At 41.6% G+C, this 18,344-nt stretch overlaps 1 protein-coding gene across 2 annotated transcripts in view; it reads right to left on the bottom strand.

Moving 5' to 3' along the window:
- ARID1A (AT-rich interaction domain 1A) overlaps window positions 1-18,344 on the bottom strand; it is a 131,341-nt gene that overhangs the window by 50,443 nt on the left and 62,554 nt on the right. The window contains exons 2-4 of one of the 2 annotated variants that reach the window (XM_089686231.1): window positions 14,769-14,969; window positions 12,943-13,350; window positions 11,157-11,258 (exon numbers count right to left, since the gene is read on the bottom strand). In XM_089686231.1, the coding sequence (XP_089542357.1) occupies window positions 11,157-11,258; window positions 12,943-13,350; window positions 14,769-14,969 (711 nt within the window). The remainder of the gene's footprint in view (window positions 1-11,156; window positions 11,259-12,942; window positions 13,351-14,768; window positions 14,970-18,344) is intronic. The other variant, XM_089686232.1, reaches the window with a different exon arrangement.

Here is an 18,344-nt window from a genome sequence, read left to right as displayed (position 1 = left end):
GTGCTAAAATGCAGCTAGTGGTTAGGAGTGTTTATGTGTGTTTTTGCCGTGTTTTGAGGCCAAAGTGTTGCTCTCCTGAATTCAGAAGAGGGACTTTTACCTGCTCCTAAATACTGCTGCTGCTAAACTCTGATAAAAGGCTGTGTGTGTCCCTGCACACATAGGCTTTTATTAAGAAGAATTTAGGGGCTTTGGCAAAAAAATGTCCAAATCTTCTAAACTCACGATTAGGAGCAGCAGTGTACATGAGGCCTAAAACTGAACTCCAGGAATTCAGCCACCTTGTAAAAAGTACTGGATTACTAGAGGTGAAGTTCAACAAGGTGCATGCCAAATAATTTACAATGGGCATTTTTACTGAGCACAAAGAGAAAAGCCATCTCTAAAACCCTGGTGCTCCAAAGCTGGACCTTCTGGTCTCAGCTCCAGCAGCAGAGTCGTATTCAATTGTGCCCACCCCTCCCAATCCTCCTGCTCAATCACAGAGCGTTTTGAACTATAAACTCATTCACAAAATACAAAGGCATCTGTGAATAAACAACCGAAGGAAAGGGCAGCCAAATATTCTCTGTATGGGACGACAGCATCTCCTCTTAGAGCCCTGGGAGTATAGGGATAGTTCAACTCCCAGAGATCAAAAAATCTGTTGATGCAAGAGATAAATCCATGAAGTGACATGTATCTTGTTGGGACCTAGCTTAATAGTATGTCAGCATATTTTAGCAAGTGGCAGAATTCCTGGCATTTAGCTTTAAAGGCCCCTACAGGTCATCAATTTAAGGATGACCACGAATGATTACTTTCATTCCACTGTGTGCAGCCACATACGTGTAGCGCAACTGACATTTTTGTACGTAGGCTTCCTCAATAAGTGTTTATGTTTGTATGTACATGTGCATGGGGGTGAGGCGGGCTCACTTTTATTTATTTTTTTAATTATTCGGTTCCAGTCAGTCAATCCAACAGACTGTGTTCAATCCACTGTGCATCCAGCTTTCTAACCAGGATTTTGACTGCTCTGAAACTGGAAAATCTCAGAACTGTTAAACTGCTCCCAATCCTGATTTTTGTGGACCAATTTGTGTCAGTCCTACCCACTGTCTTTTGTCAACTCCTCAAACCACCCCCTCTGCCTTTTAATCCCCAGCAAAGGGACTAAATGATTTAAGGTGGATGGTGTATTTTGAAAGCGGGAAGACTTTCCCGCCATCAGAACAAACAGATCAGTGCTGCAGGCTATAAACTGCACCGCTGATCGAAAGGAAACTTTCCTGCAGGGTGGTTGTAAAGTATCAGTAGATCGACTTCTGTACAACCACAGTGTCCACACATGGATCAAAATTCATCTGGTCGCTGCTGAACCAGTCGAATTTTGATCCACGTATGGGCATCTTTGAAGTTGAGGATAACAAGTTGGGCTAAAAGAGTCTTAGATAACATAGGCAGGCAGCAGAGGACAGCTCCTAGTTTCAGGACTTCTGGTACCTTAGTTTCACCTATAAGACACTTAACATTGAAAGCATTTGTGCTTAATCACTTGCCCTCCTGGGTTTTTACCCCCCTTCCTGACCAGGCCATTTTTTGCGTTACTTTATCTGACAATTGTGCGGTCATGCAACGCTGCACCAAAATGAAATTTACGTCCTTTTTTCCCCCACGAATTGAGTTTTCTTTCGGTGGTATTTGATCGCCTGTGCATTTACTTTTTGCGCTATAAACAAAAAAATAAAAAAAGTGACAATTTTGAGAAAAATGTTTTTTTTAATTTTTGCCATTAAAGGTGTCCAGTAAAAAAATAAAAAATCTAATTTTGTCATAAATTTACACCAACATGTATTCTGCTAAAAAAATAGCCAATACATGTAAATTAATACGTTTGCATGAAAGTTATAGCGTTTACAAATGGCGGTATATATACCGGGATTTTTTTTTTAATTTTTACTAGTAATGGTGGTGATTAGTGACTTATAAACGGGACTGCAGCGGACATTCTGACACTGGGGGGAACTGACTGTGTCACCGACATCCCCAGTGACACCAATACAGTGATCAATAGGCCTTAGGAGGCACCAACAGAGCGTGACATCACAGCCGCCCGGAGCCACGAGGAGGCCCGGCGGCCATCTTAATTAAGGGTTAGTATCACTCTGCATACTATTTATGTCATTTGTAGTGTATACTACCCTGTTTTATCTACTTTGCAACAATAAACATTTGAAATACTACACTATGGGCATGTGTCCTTTGGTTCCCTTTGGAGCCTACTAATTTTCAGGACACCTCATATGATCAACTACCACCAGAAGGAGGGAGCCCTGTATCCAGGCTGTGTACCTGTCCAACCTTAAGGGGACCTCTGGACCTAGCAGTTTCACCACACATCACCCAGATTTGATGATCTATCCTGGAAGCTCACCCATTCCGCTTGCCTTAAGTGACCTCGGTGGATACGGATTACATGCGCTATATTTATGCGCGTCTGGTGAGTGTGCATTTCTATTATTTGTTCCTTCTGCTATCACAAGTGGATCTTACTATATGAACTGCTCATTTTTCTCAAATTTTCTGTGTGGACATTTGTGACATATTGAGAACATTTAGCGCTGCACTTTATTTCTTTGGTTGTTCTATAAGGTTTGCTGTGAATACCTTTAGTGCATTAGCTGCTGACAAGAGAGCGCTCACTTTGATTTCTTTAATACAGTGATCAGTGCTGAATAAAAAAAAAAAAAAAAAAAAAAAAAGCACTGACACTATACTAATGGCACTGGGCAGGAAGGGGTTAACATGAGGGTGATCAAAGGGTTAACTGTGTGCTGGGAGTGTTTTACTAGGGGGCGGGATGTGTGTGCTTCACTGTAATCACACTGCTGTCGATGGCTGTGCTGTGCAAAGCCATTCACAGCAGTGTGCCTGAGCCGACAGGGAGGAGGACAGTTAATAAACAAAACAGTCCTCCTCCCCGTCAGAGATCCTCAGAGATCACTGGGCACTGGCGAGTAATTACTGGCCGGGGCCCAGTGATTGACAGTCACAGCCGCGAATTGCAGCGTGGGTAGGGCGCGTGCCCCCTACCCAGAAATGCAAAATCAAGTATATATACACATGCAGTATTTCTGCTATAGGGCGGTCGGCAACCGGTTAACCAGCAAAAAAGAAATTCCCTGTTGGCGTTTACAGTTTAATGGTTTCCTCAAAACTATTTCCTCATATGTATAGCAGAAATAGTTTTCAGAAAAAACATTCATGAAAGAAATCACACTACATTTTCCAGTCACTGCTACATAGTTTATAAACATTACATATCTCATCACAAACTGTAAACGAACAAATGTTTATTTGTAAATAACACCCCATTTTTGTCTACCGTGAACATTTAGTAGGCAAAAGACTAAAAGCAAAAATCGGAGCTCAGTTCCAAAAGGAGATAGGAAAGATACCAGGGGGTATTGTTTGAACGGAATATTACAGGCACTTAGTTTTATGTAGACAAGAAAGCAGCTAGTGTGGCAAGGAAGAATTCATCCCACAGAGTAAAGAGAAGCACTAATGGATCAGGCAAAGAGTTTGATAGCTCTACAGATCTTTTACAAAAGTGTACATTCTGTGATAGGCAGTGCCACACTGAACTTGGAATACTTGGTATACTGAACTTGGAATTCTATAGAGGCAAGGATAGCCAATGGGGGAGACTAGAACTTTACAAATCTATGGGAAATATCTGGGGTATACAATGACTATTAGTTATACAGCGATAAAAGGTATATCACTGGGGAACTCTGATACATGCAGATACATAAAGAACATCCACATGAGCTTAGTACTACAGAGATACTAAGCTCCATTTGTGTTAATTGACATTACACTCCACGTGATGTAAACTACAAGTTCAGGGATGCGCAAATCGTATCGCCGACGCCCGGGACATGCAGATCCAGGCACCGGGCAGGTAGATTTATTATTTACATTTAGCCCTGTTGCAGGCAAGTGGTCCTGAAGAAGCTCAGGTGATTGGGCGAAACTCGGTGACGTCAGGACACCACGCTCACCATCACTGCCTCCCAGAACTCAGAGCATGCTAAACTTTTTCACATGCAGTGGGCTATGAGCGGGCACTGAATGGCGCACCAGTGGCTCACACAGTAAAACCTCTGCATACAGCTGACAGAAAGTGACTTCCATTGGCGGATGCTATGACAGCAGATAGCCATCAGTGAGCAGATGGGAGCTACAAAGGCATCTTCCATACCAGGAAGGATAAGCATCACTCTGCTCAGCAGCGGTGAATTTCAAATACTAAGGGCAGGAGTGACTGTGAGAGCATGAGCCAGATGTCAATTTAACGCCATGTTCCCTATCGCTGCCTAATACTGTGGACACAGTGTTACCCTATGAGAGCTATTGGGATCCCTGCCCTGTTGGCACATGGATAGGCTAGCATAACTGTCTTCACTGATCGTTATTTTATGGTCTATTTGTTGTCACATGGAAGGACATGAAAGGCTGTAAAGGATGTAAGCACTGCCACTTCCCCTAAATACCTCGGAAAAGCTATTCACACTCTGAAAAGTGATCAGAGCACCTTATGATCTGCACAATACTGCATATATAGCTTTGGGATATTATCCACTGCTTTGCATATGCTTTAGTTCCTATCATATGCATGTAGTAGATCAATTATATGGAGAAAATCTGTGCTCAGTTATATTCCTTGATTTAATACTCAACATACTCTTTAGCCCAGGCAAGTAGCAGGGTTTAGAGCCGATGGTCAGCTCTCTCATAAAAGCAATCCAAGCAGCTAACTTCTGCCGGATGGCGGATAGACCAGAACCGCTCTTTTTACCTCTATGATATAAGAAACAGGAGCGATAAGCATACATCACTTTCAGTTACCCCAGCGCCATTTTTAAAAAGGAAAAGCAATTGATTACACTGATATTGATGTGATCAAATGCTTTGAAGAGCAAAGGAGGGATCTGCGGTCTTATTGACCTCAGATCTCTACATAAAGAGTACCTGTCACATGCCTATTGCTGCCACAGGGGAGGATTACAATCCTTGTGACAGCAATAAAAGTGATAAAAAAAAATTTAAAGCAACAGTGTAAAATTAAAAAATATAAATACATTTTTAAAAACACCTCCGTCACCCAAGCAAAGGTGACCGCATGCATCAGTCCCGAACACACGCAAACAGCAATCATCCCTCACATGTGAGGCGTTACCACAAACGTCAGATAATGGGCAGTAAACCTAGCACCAGACCTCCTCTGCAAATCTAAAGTGGTAACATGTAAAAGGCTTTTAAAGCATCTACGGAAAATAAAATTTATGTAGTTTGTCGCCGTTGCATGGGCGTGCACAATTTTAAAGCGTGACATGTTTAGCATCTATTTACTCAGCATAACATCTGTTATATTTCACCAAAAAGTGGTTTACATATTATGTTTTTGTGCATGAAATTTCATGAAAATGTTTGAGAGTTCTAAGATATATTCTAATGAAAAAAAAAATACACCTTAAAAAACATCAAAAAGCTTGTTGTCAGAAAGCCCCTAGTTTTGTAAAAGGCCCAAACATTCCTAAAAGCACCTCTGCATAATAAAAAGCATCAATTCTTCATATTTTCCATCCTGGGAAATTGTTTTTTTTTTCCTTAATCAGGACAAGTAGATTGTTATAAGGGCCATGTAGATTGGGACCCCGATTTAGTCCATTGGACAAGTAGTTTTTAAAAAATGTCCACACTCCTGGCGTTCCAGCAGTCCTATGTTTCAGAACTGTACTCCTGCAACAACTTAACCATAGATGCAACCTATTCAGACAAAATTGAAATATATTTGTAATGGGCAGCCAGATCTTGCTTGACCACCAAGATCTGTGCTGTGCCCAGTTTACTGAGGATCACCCTGTATACTTGTAAGGCTGGAGGAGCTAAGCATATACTGATGAACTCAGGTAAGCAGCCAAAAGATACTGCTGAGGACAAAGGCCCTCTTTACATGGACGACTTCTGGTCTGATTAGCAGAGGATACATGAATAGATCAGAGTAAAACAGGACAGATGTGACATTGTGTGCATTGGTTTTTTTCGGCAGGCAGTCAGATGAAAATGGACTTGAATCTGTTTACATTAGCCGATAATCTGCCATATTTCAGGACAGAAATATTGGGGGGAAAAAAAACCCCATCCCTTTTAATTTTTTTCTTATTTCCGGAAGAACTTGAGGTTAGTTAGATGTAAACAGAGGCACATTCAGGGAACACACGAGAAATATGCCAATGGCAAACTCCCACAGAAAACAGATGGATGCCTTGACCATCTCTAGCTTTAAATACTGTTCCAGTCAGACATGCAAAGTATTTGTATTTTCAGTTTTTCAAACTGGCTTTTATTTACCAAGTTCCATTTCTATATAAGCTTTTACATCAGGTATCACTAAATGGCGGGCCAGGGTCAGGATGCGGACAGAATCACTATCCTCTCCAGACCCATGCAGTCCCGGCATTTAGGAGCCTTTTCTTCCCCCAGCCGTCTCACGGTCACCCTCACAAAGCTGACACCCCGAGGCAGGACAGTTCTGGATGGAGAGCAGGAGCTGCCTGAGGTTAACAAGCAGGTGATTGGTTGCTAGGATGTAATGGGGGGGCTAAGGACAGTAACATGGGGGCGCCGAGTACAGTAACGTGCGGGGGTGGGGCCTGAGGACAGTAATGTGGAGGGATGATGCAAAAAGGGGCAGAGTACTCTTCAGTGAAAAGGGGGCAGAGGACAGTACTGTGATGGTGGTTGTGGTGGGGGGAGGTGGTGGTAGTGTGAGAACACTACTGTGGAAAAGGTGGCCGGGGGTGATGTCAAGAGGGAGTTGAGGACACTCATCAAGAGGGGATCTTGCTGTGAATGAGGAGGGGACTGTGATGTGCAGTGGGGATTGAGGACACTGATGTAAGAACAGGTTCAGATTTGTACACGTGCATGTGGCGCACACATCGTGGGTAGGTTAGTCCATTCATTTTAATGGGCTGCACTACCCGTGAGAAACACAAAAAGTTCCAGACTTTTTTTTTTTAAAAAAAGGCACCGCAGCAACACATGGTTTGGCGCACACAAAAATGCACTGCAGGGGCCTACATAAGATTCGGACTTCTGATTAGGGATGCACCAAAATGTGTTTCGGCTGAAAACACCCCTTTCGGCCGTTGGACGAAATGAAAAAAAAAAAAGCAATGATACAGGTGCCGAAAAACCCCCGCCCCTCTCTAGTTCTCAGCCTTACCTGAGAAACCATCGATCCCAGAGCTGGGCATAGAGATGAGTGAAGGAAAGATGGCCACCACTCATCTCTATGCCCTTGGAGATCACTATGAGCTCCCTACAGGACTTTGGATGGGTTTTGAACCTCAAGAAATCTGCCCTGACTTCAGAAGGCAGGAATTTCTGGACCTAAGTCTCAAAGACTCAAAGCAGATCACAGTATTTCTCCAAAAGTTCTGCAGAGCGAACTAGTCTCCCGCTTCCCTTGACAAACAGATTCTGGGCCTGTCAACGAGGGCCTCCCTCTGCTGGTGGCTCCGGTCTCCTCCCTTACAAGCTGTGACATCCTTTCCCCTTCTACTGGATGATATTCATGACGGATGCCAGCCTGTCTGGCTGGCTAGTAGTCCTGGATTCAAGATTGGCACTAGATCTCAGAACTCTGTAGGCAGTGAGTGTTGGAACTCCTTGCCTTATCCTGCGAGTCTTCCTCCCTGGTCTTGCATAGGGATAAGGTGGTTCACCGTACATGCCTTTCCTCTAAAGGTGGTGTTGGATTTCCACTGGAATGAGGACATTCTCCTGCCTTTGTTAAAGCACTAGATCAATGCTTTTTTTTTTATCCAATGCTTTACATTGTAGAGGAGAGATGTAGGGTCTTATTGGCCCCATATCTCTCCAAAAGAGGATCTGTCACTAATTATTTCTATCACAAGGGGTGCATGCATTTCTTGTGATAAGAATAAAAGTGATTAAAATTTTTTTTTTTAGAGGGGCACGTGGTGAGACGGGCTTCTGAGAAAACTTTAGTGACCTTTTCAGTAGTAGCAAGGTCAAAAGAGGAAAGTGTTGAGGGAGGTTTAGTATAAGGGATGCTAAGTGGGATAGATGTCTGTGTAGTGGAGATGCCCCTACGAATTGCATCAATCTTGTTTTTGAAATGATTTGCAATCTCATAAGCAGTGAGTTACTGGGTGGTGGAGGAGGTGGTGGAGAAAGTAGAGAGTTAAAAGTAGAGAAGAGACAACGAGGACTGAATGACAAGGTATGAATAAGAGTGAAAATGTAGGCTTGTTTGGCAGCATGAAGGGATGAATTGTATGTTAAGAAAGCAGATTTATATCGGGTGAATGCTTGCTGAGATTTGGTTTTACAGCAAAATCGCTCCAGTGCACGACTATGTCTCTTAAGATTTCTGATGTCATCAGTCTGCCACGGTTGTAATGGTTGGGGCCTGATACTCTGTGTAGTTAGGGGAGCAAGTGAGTCTAGTGTGGATGAAAGGGAACTGTTGTAAACAGCAGTGGCCAGGTCAGGGCAGAGATTCTGTCATAGAGGCGGTCAGTTGCAGAGTGGAAAAAAGAAGGGTTTTAGTTGTAAAGGTTTCTGAGGGTAATTGTTTGCTGCTTGGAGGGATAGGTGTTTGAAGACGAGGACACTGTGAAGGCGATGAGATTGTGATCAGAGAGAGGAAAAGGGGTGTTTGAGGTTGTAGGGAGTGCAAAGGCAGGAGAAAACAAGGTCTAATCATAAGACCTTGTTTTCTCAACCTAACCTCATCTTTTGCTTTAACACAATGGACACAGTCCTCCACTCACTCTGATGGGGAATACATTAGACTCTAATGTATTCCCCATCAGAGTGAGTGGAGGACTGTGTCCATTGTGTTAAAGCAAAAGATGAGGTTAGGTTGAAGAGCTGGGATGTAGCTGGGTTGTTCAAATTAATGGGAATGTTAAAATCTCCAAGAATGATAGTGGGTATTTCAGAAGAGAGAAAGTAGAGTAGCCAAGTAGAGAAGTCATCAAGAAAGCGCAACACCGATACAGGAGGCTGGTAGATTACTGGGAGAAAACAGCCGAATGCAGTTAGTCTCAAAAGAATAGAAGGAAAGAGAGGGAGGGTTCATTACCAAGATGTTTAGTTTTCAGTGCTGTGATAGTTTGACTGAGAATTACTTGGACATGCAACACTATCTAAATTTTAGATTAAGTTTGAGAGAGAAAAAGCTTTCTTTTGTTGGTAATTGCCACTTGGTTTATTTTACTATAGAAATATAAAAGGAACAAAACAAATCCCTAATTTTTGGTTATACAACATATCAGATCTCTCTTTAAAAATCTGGGCCAAAGTGTATTCAATTTTTTTTCTTTTTTTTTTTTAAATATACAAATTGATGAGTATTATGTGCTCTGTGTGAACGTTACTGCATCTACAAACTATAGTAAATATTTGTAAATTCATCAGCCCTGATGTTCTGGCTGCCTATTGCATTTCGTAAGGCCTTAAAATGCCAGACAGTCCAATGATTTAGTGAGCTCCTCACATTTCTGAAGGTCCTGAATTGTCAGGACAGTAAACACCCACAACAATCACCACACTGTGGGAATCAGACAGCCTACGGGTAAGAGGCATAGCGAGTCTTTAGATATTTTTTTTTAACACAAGTTTTTGGAAAATGAAGAAATTCAATGAAAATGTATTTTGTTGCAAAAAAGTTGTAATTTATATTAGCCATTTCCCACACAGCATAGATATGCTTAGATATACACCCCAAAAATATCCTGAAACTGCAAATTATGGGGATAATGTGAGAATTTAGGTTTGGACTGATTATGTTCAGGTCAATGTATCTCGTGTATCACAGAAATCAAACAGTTCCAAAAAAACTATACACTGTGTGGTATAACATAAAACAGCAAAAAAAGATAAAAAAAAAACAAGTGTTCAAAATAATAAAGTTCAAATGTGTGTAATCAATCCATCTCTGGAAACACTGGCTGTGATTTGCATTACCGAAAGCTCTGGTGCTGGCTGCATCTTCCAATCACCTTCATCAAGATATGCAGAATAATACCGCAGTGAGGTATTATAGCAGCAGAAGCAGTCCTATATGCAGAGACCCACATTTTAAGGGACAGTAGGGACAATAGTAATATGCATCATGCCCTACTTCCATCTTTGCTGCATACACTTTTCTGGGGTTGGCTTGTCTGCTTGGGTAGAGGGCACAAAGCAGCAAAATGTGACTACATCAGAATAAGGTCTTTCAGATGCATGGACTTCCTGTTAAATTTGGGCTGTTATATTATCTGAGATGGGATATTTATCTGGGGATTTAAAAGTTTATGGAAAGGTTTTAATTTTAAAAGAAATTGTTGAACAGCCCAACTTTGAGGAGCCTATCATGTCACGGAAGGCATAGAGTTGTCACTAAAATGCAAACATCTCATTTGATAGCATATCCCGGACATGACTGTAAAATGCATGGGCAAGTTGTTCATCAGATGCATGGACTAGTATGGATTTCAGCTGTTTTTTCTGGTTATTCCCATGTGCAGAGTCAGACTGAGAGACTTTTACACCCCCGGTCACACCGGGTGCGACTTGCAAATCACACAGCAAGTCGCACCCTACTGTCCGCAAGGGGTCATATCAGTGCGATTCCATCATGGTCAGAGCTGCACTGATTTTAAAAGTAGTGCATTCACAACTTCAGGTGAGACTTGCATAGACATCTATGTCTTGCAAGCCACACCTCAAGTCGGAATGACATCCAAGTTTGAAATCGTGCAAATTCACTGGAAGTGACACAATTTCAAAGTCTGATCGGTGTGACCAGGGTGTAAATTCTGAAACATATTGGCTTCCACTGAAACGGCCTAGCATAACTAGAACTGAATTACTGGCAATGAACAGTTGTGTGTAAAGGTCACATTCTTCTACAATTAAATCTAATAGTTGTTTGGGTGAAAATGTTCAGTTTCCACCTCATCTGGCTGGGCTGTAAAGATGGGGATGACAGGCACTACCAAAATAGAGGGTATCCATAAGGATTTGAAAATGCCTCTAGAACACTTGTATGGGCTCCCTGAGACTGTGTTGTCTATTCTTTGTACCTGATGTTGCAACACCAAACTACCAGTCTTCGCTTTGTGCATTTCTCCTGGATATCCAACGCTTGGTAACAGTATGCCTGACTTTGCAGGGAACTCTTCATCCTATAATCAGAGGCAGCCATTAAATGAATCAATGCTTTTTACAGTTTAGTACTCTAAATCTGAGTTTGAGATCTCTCCGCTGCTCTCATTAGCCATCCTAAAATTTTAGACACCTACTCACTACTTTTGTTATACATTCTTGTGGATATAAAGTACTAGTTATAATCAAGCACTGGAGCACATGTTGGAAAAATGGCTGCGATCAGCACCTATTCCCCTCAAAACTGCTTTGTGTGAGGGGAAGGGGAGAGCTGGCTAACTGCAGCCATTCTTTATAAATGTGTTTGCTTTGACTTGGCACAGCAACCACAAAGTACAGACCACCTTACTGACATTACATTCATGGCTGTCATAGCTAGTCTTAAAGTGGTAATTTTATGCTCCTACTCCTATGCATAATTTATTATTGATCCAATGTATTTTGTTTCTCTGTTCTCTAGCATGACCATATTTCCTCACATTTTTTAATACATCCCCTAGAAATTAGAAATGCTTGCATAACTAGCTTTTCCCAGCCACGTAGACCAGGAAATCATGGATTCTTTTGGGTCAAAACTACTATGCTAACAAAAAAAAAAAAAAAACTAAAAAATTTGAATTAAAAGCCCATTTTCCAGCTCACTGACAATTTCAAAATCTAAGCAGCTGGGATATAAATATTAGGTACTGAAAAGTAATTTGCCATAAGGTTTGCAAAATCTGACCAGAAGGATCTTTTGCACAGTCCCATATGGGTGAAACCCTTTGATGATCATACATACGCAATGAAAATATTCTTGACGGGAAAAAAAAAAAATAAAATAAAACCATCCAAGACCAAACTTGGAAGTTGGGTGATGCTGAGCATTTTCATATATAAGTAAGGAAACCAATTCTAACTACTGTTACTGTAGCATAACAGGTAAGAAATGGTCCTAATACAGATTATAAAAAGAAAAGTATTTGAAGCACAAGATCTGACCCTGAAGATCATGAAATAAGCACAGATCTATCCATTGGGAAGTACAGTGTACCAATTGCTCTGGACATTTCTAAAAAACCTTTCCATTTTAAAATCTCAAAAATAAAAAAGCACCTACTGCAACAAGCTTTAAATACATTTTTTTTTCTTTCCCTCAACATCGCAGCCCTTAAAGTAAGTTTAATCAGAGCAGCAAATACTTCAAGGGTTACCAATACAACTGGTAAATAAACTATGCACTATTGAACTACTACATAAGCACAAATTGTAACTCTTTCAGAGCTAGTTCACACCACATGGATTCCAGTACTTTGTTTTCTGCATCCAAAATGCATAGAAAGTAGGTTACATGGTTTGCAATGGCATAGTTCACACCAGTACTTGAAGTTCCAGGAAAAAAAAAAAAAAGTAGAACATGCTGCATTTGTCCTGCACAGAACTGTACTGGAATGTGGTAAATAAAAGGCATTAAAAAAACACAGGCATTAAAACAAATAAAACATGCACTGGACCCCAATACAGTGGTGGGGGAAAAAAAAAAAAAAAAAAACTAATCTGGAATGCATCTGAAAACACACAAAAACACACATGCAGAAATGCATCCGGAACAGATCTCGAGGACATTTTTGTGGTGTGAACTTGCCCTTAAACAAAATTTTGCATATTTTTAAAAGCACAAAGTGATTCCCTGAGCATTAAACTTCACCTATGAAGTTTACTTACCTGTGGTGGAGGGAAGCGTTGCTGAGAATAGGTACTCCCCTGCTGTGCCCCTGATGCTGAATAGGATGATCCTTGCTGTTGTGAAGTTGGGTACTGAGGAGCTTGTTGGGTATATGGTGACTGGCTTTGTGAACTGGTGGGGGGACCCTGCTGCTGTTGCTGTGTGTAGGGTGAAGGAGATGGGGACTGCTGCTGTTGGGTAAAATTGGGCTGCACAGGCTGGCTGGAAGGAGGCTGGGACGAAGAAGTCTGTTGTTGGCTGTAAGATTGGGGAGCTGGTTGCTGCTGAGAATACTGGGACTGTGGTGGTGTTTGCTGCTGCGGAGGGTGGAGTCCCTGTTGGTTGTAGTATGGAGACTGGCTCTGCTGCGAATAGGGCCCTGGGCCCTGTTGCCCATATGAAGACATCTGAGAAGATTAAAAAGAGAAAAAGGCTTTAACAACATTCAAGCAAAAACAAGCACATTCCATAAAACTTTAGGTCATATACAAGATTTTCCCCAGCAAGGCTTCCAAATCGGTCAAGGCAAAGATACCAATTGGTGTTCTCATCAAATAAGTAATCTTATTTGAGAGCTTGTTCACATGTCTATTGAGCTGCATTTTCTGCACACCGCTGAACAAGAAGGCAAAAAAAAACCCCCACAAACGATGTGCTCTGCTCAGGTCATATGTCAAGCCCTTGATGTTACACTATTTACATATGCCAACTTTTTTCCCACCTGTGTGTCATGTAGCATCTAAAAAGAAGAATAAAATGTATATGTTCACTTTGAGCTTTACCATTCCCCTATATCTGTGTTTCTCAAACTTTCAGTCAAGGCACCCTTTAAAATTCTGCACACAATCTTGAGGCACCCATTAGGCTGGCCATACATTATACAATTTCCTTGAGATTTTTGGTTTAGATTTACCAAAAACCATATAATAGGAGATAAAACCTAAACAACACCTTCAATTGTATCCAGTTAGGCAGGCCCTTGCACTACATAGTTGAAGGTAAATCTAAAGGAAATTGGACAGAAAATTGTATAGTGTATGGCCAGCCTTACAAAACGTAAAAAACTAAACTGATAGTTTTACAGAACACAGCAACATCCACACATGTAAGACACTCAATGTTAGAGGGGATTTATTCTTTCAAAGCCAGTACACTTTTGCACACTGGTGCTGACTAGTATTCCAGTGTTTCTCTTCCTCAGCTAGTGTGACACCAGTGCTTAAGGAAAGGGGCAGAGAAGGGGAAAGCAAGGATGCTGTGCAGGTGCCTCATGTCCTTATCAACTGATGACATCATTGGTTATGTTGCCAGCAGGTATAAAGTTGTAATGGTGCAACATGTAAACCTGTGGTTTTGTGTAACTAGGCAGTCTTGATCCCTGCTGGCTTGCACACAATTTTTGGACAATTTTTAGGCATTTTGTTAAGGCACCGCTGAAGAAACCTGAGGGCAACCCAGCTGAAAAAGGCTACCCTAGATTACATGTGGTTTCTTGTGGTAAATATATGGAGGTGTGCAAATTATGTAAGCACAGATTTATTAAATTACAAGAAATGCACTGGAAAAAAACACATGTATCCAAATTTGCTACCAATATAGTCCCAATAGAAAACTATGCATATTACAGTAGGGTAGACTACAAAACCTAAAAAAGATGTGTGGAACCAAGACATCAAAAGAAGGAGAAAAGGAAAAAAAAACCTAAATCACACAACAACATGCTCTGGGACTAAAGGGGATTTACTCACTCCACCAGAAATATATTAAAAGTAGCCCAGAGTTGGGCTTTCAGTAGGGCTCCAATTTACAAGGATATATACTGCACCTGTTGTCCATACTGTATGCCCATTCCTCCTTGAGGCCGACCCTGCATGGCCATTGGATATCTCTGTGGAGTTTGTGAAGAATAAGGCTGCACTGGATAACCAGAGTGTCCTTGTTGAGGTCCTGGCTGCTGGCTGTAAGGATTTGTGGAGCCATATGGTTGGGGTCGCATCTTCCCCATTTGATCCATGGGACTGGCAGGCTATAAAGACAAACCAATGATAATTTTCACGTATTTAATCCTTATAAATCTAATCCCTTCAGTACCACCATAATAGAAGTGGATCAGCAAAAACAGCTGCACATACAATCACACGTTTGTGGTTATCTATACATTGTACTTAAAATGACATACATCTCAACAATAGCCCTTTCATCAAGTTCCGCTTTCCAAGAAACTACAGCATGCTGCTTTGTAATCTGACAGGTGCAGTTTGTTGCAGAATTTTGTGCAGGCAGTGTTGGAGGGTGACTACATGGAAGGCCCGTGTTCCCACAGTAATTAACCTGCTTATTACTTCTGGGACTATCCTGATGAAGGCTGGCGGTAAGAGCTATTTATAACTGGAAGGGCAAACTGCCGAAGTATAACAGGTCCCAGCTGTACACCCATCTGAAGTGCGGCCAAGAGCCGGCTGTCTGGTGTTGAACATTGGCAGGCAATGAATGACAGGATCTGTGCTCTGGGGACACGAGGTAAGAGGGGGAGGGGGGAGCCATAACTGCAGCACTATATTTGCCCTACTGAACTAGCCACACCTAAAAGCCAATGCCCTGTCCCACACAAGGAGGAAAGAAAATAGGAGGTAGCAAAACTCTGGAACTGATATTTGGACACATGGCTAATTTGCATTTCTGGCAAGATTGGATCTAGTGTGCACATGAAAAATAACAGCTAGGAAAATCAAGATCTGTCTTCTTAGATTGTAAGCTCCAAGGAGCAGGGCCCTCCTATCCCTCTTGTATTGAACTGTATTGTTGCTGTATTGTCTCCCATTATATTGTAAAGAGCTGAGAAAACTTGGTGCTATATAAATCCTGTATAATAATAATAATAATAATAATGACATGTAAAGCTGAATTTACAGTTTCACTTTGGCTGCTCATACACTGATGGGTTTTTTTCCCCCCTCGTCACCATCTATGCACTACAGTGCAGATGGACAATTTTCTTTCTGAAGTTAAACTGTTTAATGCATTGCAACATCGCACCACCACGACACAGTGCGCAGGCATCACACAAAGAATAATGAGTGGGCTGTGTGAACAGGCCCTTAAAAAGCTACCTGCAGGCATAAGCTGAAATCTGTGTCACTTAGCCACATTCCTCCAGATCAGAGAACAGACAATCTTCCAGTTCATAAAATAGACACGTCTATGAGGTACACTGTAGACACATGCAGCAGTCAGCTCTCAAGAGGGGAAAAAAGAAAAAACAAACAATCTCTAGGACAAGATGGTTGTTGCATCTTAAGGCAACCCCTTGAAGGATAAAAAAGGAAAAAAAAAAACAGATTTTGCTGCAATCTTAAAGGTAAAGTTCACCTTTGGGAACACGTTACGTTACACGTCTTTAGGGTGAAACATGTAACAGGTTCCCTTAGCTGCAGCCGTGCCGCTGCCCACTGACATAGTACAGGGAGACGTTTTCAGATTTGAAAACCGAGTGGCCATGTGGGGCTCCACCCACAAAGAGTTCTGTGAATGAGTGCCTACAAGTCCCGGCAGCTTCAGCGGCTGTCAGCTTGTAGTATGGCAAGCAGATATTCTGACAAGTCTGCAGAAAACCTGCATGGCATCAGCAACCTACTGATCGCTGGTGCAATGCTTTCCAGGCTCCTGCAGACAAAAATAATAAATGCACTTTTACCTGCAAAAAATTGAGCATTTATTATTTTTTCTGCAACTAGAGGTCCTCAGTCTGATGGCCAGCATCATTCAACCCACTACCTCCGAGCTTAGGGCATCCTGGGCCCACTCCAGTCTCTTACTGGAAAGTAAAAGTCTTTTAGGGCCAAAACGCATTCCGGATAAGTTTTTGCTCACAGTTCACACCACACGCAGTTCTGGTGCAGTTTGCTATTTTCCAGTATGGTTCTGTGCAGAAAAAAAGCAGCATGTTCTACTTTTTTTTCTGCACCGGTGTGAACTAGGGCCATTGGAATACATGGAAAACACTATGCATGCATTTGTGATGCAGAAAAAAACTGCCCTGAACTGCATCTAGTGTGAACTAGCCCTTAGACTGCTTTCTCTGGTCAGCATACTTCTTGCCAGCACATGAATTGATACATTTCTTTTACTGCTATTTGCACTCCCACTTTAGCTCCTCAAAAAAGAGACTGCATGAGGCCAATACCAGGTCACATTTAGGTACTTGCATTAAAAGACACTTATTGATGTATTACAGTGCTGCATTAATACATCTTTCTACCTAAAGTTCAGCTTTTAAAATCAGTCCCTTCAAATGCCTGCACAGGTTCACCTGTATGTAGATTAAAACTATGGGGTCACATCCTTAACCCCTTCACACCTAAGGGTAAAACAATATAAATGCCTAAGCACAATTTTGCAACGTTGACATGTGTTAGTAAAATCGTACATATCATCACAACTACTTTGTACATCCAGGTGAATTATACCTTGTTTTTTTTCAGGACAAATTGGGCTTTCATTTGGTGGTAAATGGTAATAGATATCTCCCGATTTTTTTTTTATTATTAAAGGAAAACTGGCCCAAAATAGTAAAAAATAAATAAATAATTGTTTTTAATTTAGCTGTGTGTTTCTTGTTACTACCATAACCTACCACCAAACAACCCAAAATAAATTTTCCAGCTCTTAATGATCGCAGCGGTACCATATATGTGTATGTTATTTGTACCCATAGTACAGCCCAGAAAAAATAGTGCACATTTTGTTTTAGGTTTACCTAAAACACACTGACACTGATACAAATTTAAAAAAAAAAAAAAAAAAAGCCTTACCCTTTTGACCTTGACCTTTGAACACTAATCCTGGCACTAAACTAGATCAAACCTTGATCTAGGTATTTTTTCTTTATTTTTAATATTTATCTTTTTTTCCCCTCTATGCAAGGAGTTAGAGAGATACAATGTATCTCTCTCCTCCATTCATAGAGGAGAAAAAAAAACAAGGGGGACGGGCTATACAGTGACTGATCACTGTGATAGCCAATCAGAGGCTATCACAGCGATCATGTGGCCCAGAATCGAAAGTCCCAGGTCTCAATTGTTAGACCGGGACCCGGGGCTCTCAGTGACACCCCACTCTTTGTGCTGGGTGCGTACTATGCGGTGCACACCCAGCAGAAAGACAGGTATGCAAATATGCGGCCCCACAGATAAAAGCCCAGTTCTGTGAGGCCGCATATTTGTGTGACGTCGGTGCGAAGGGGTTAAGAAGACCATATACTGCTTGAATTTCTCCCTCCTCCCCAAGTGCCCACCATAGCAAGCCGCTTGCTATGGGGTCACTCATGCAGGCACTCTCCTGAGCCAGTTCCAGTTGTCTAGAGACACACAAGGCGCAACTCAAAGGTTTTTTTAACTTAAAA

Source organism: Staurois parvus, unplaced genomic scaffold (genome assembly GCF_062004578.1).
Source record: "Staurois parvus isolate SC_StPar_1 unplaced genomic scaffold, SC_StPar_1.0 ptg000394l, whole genome shotgun sequence".
Classification (NCBI taxonomy): Eukaryota; Metazoa; Chordata; class Amphibia; order Anura; family Ranidae; genus Staurois; species Staurois parvus.
The sequence above is the reverse complement of the archived record's forward strand: the minus strand, read 5'-3'. Positions and strand labels throughout refer to the sequence as shown.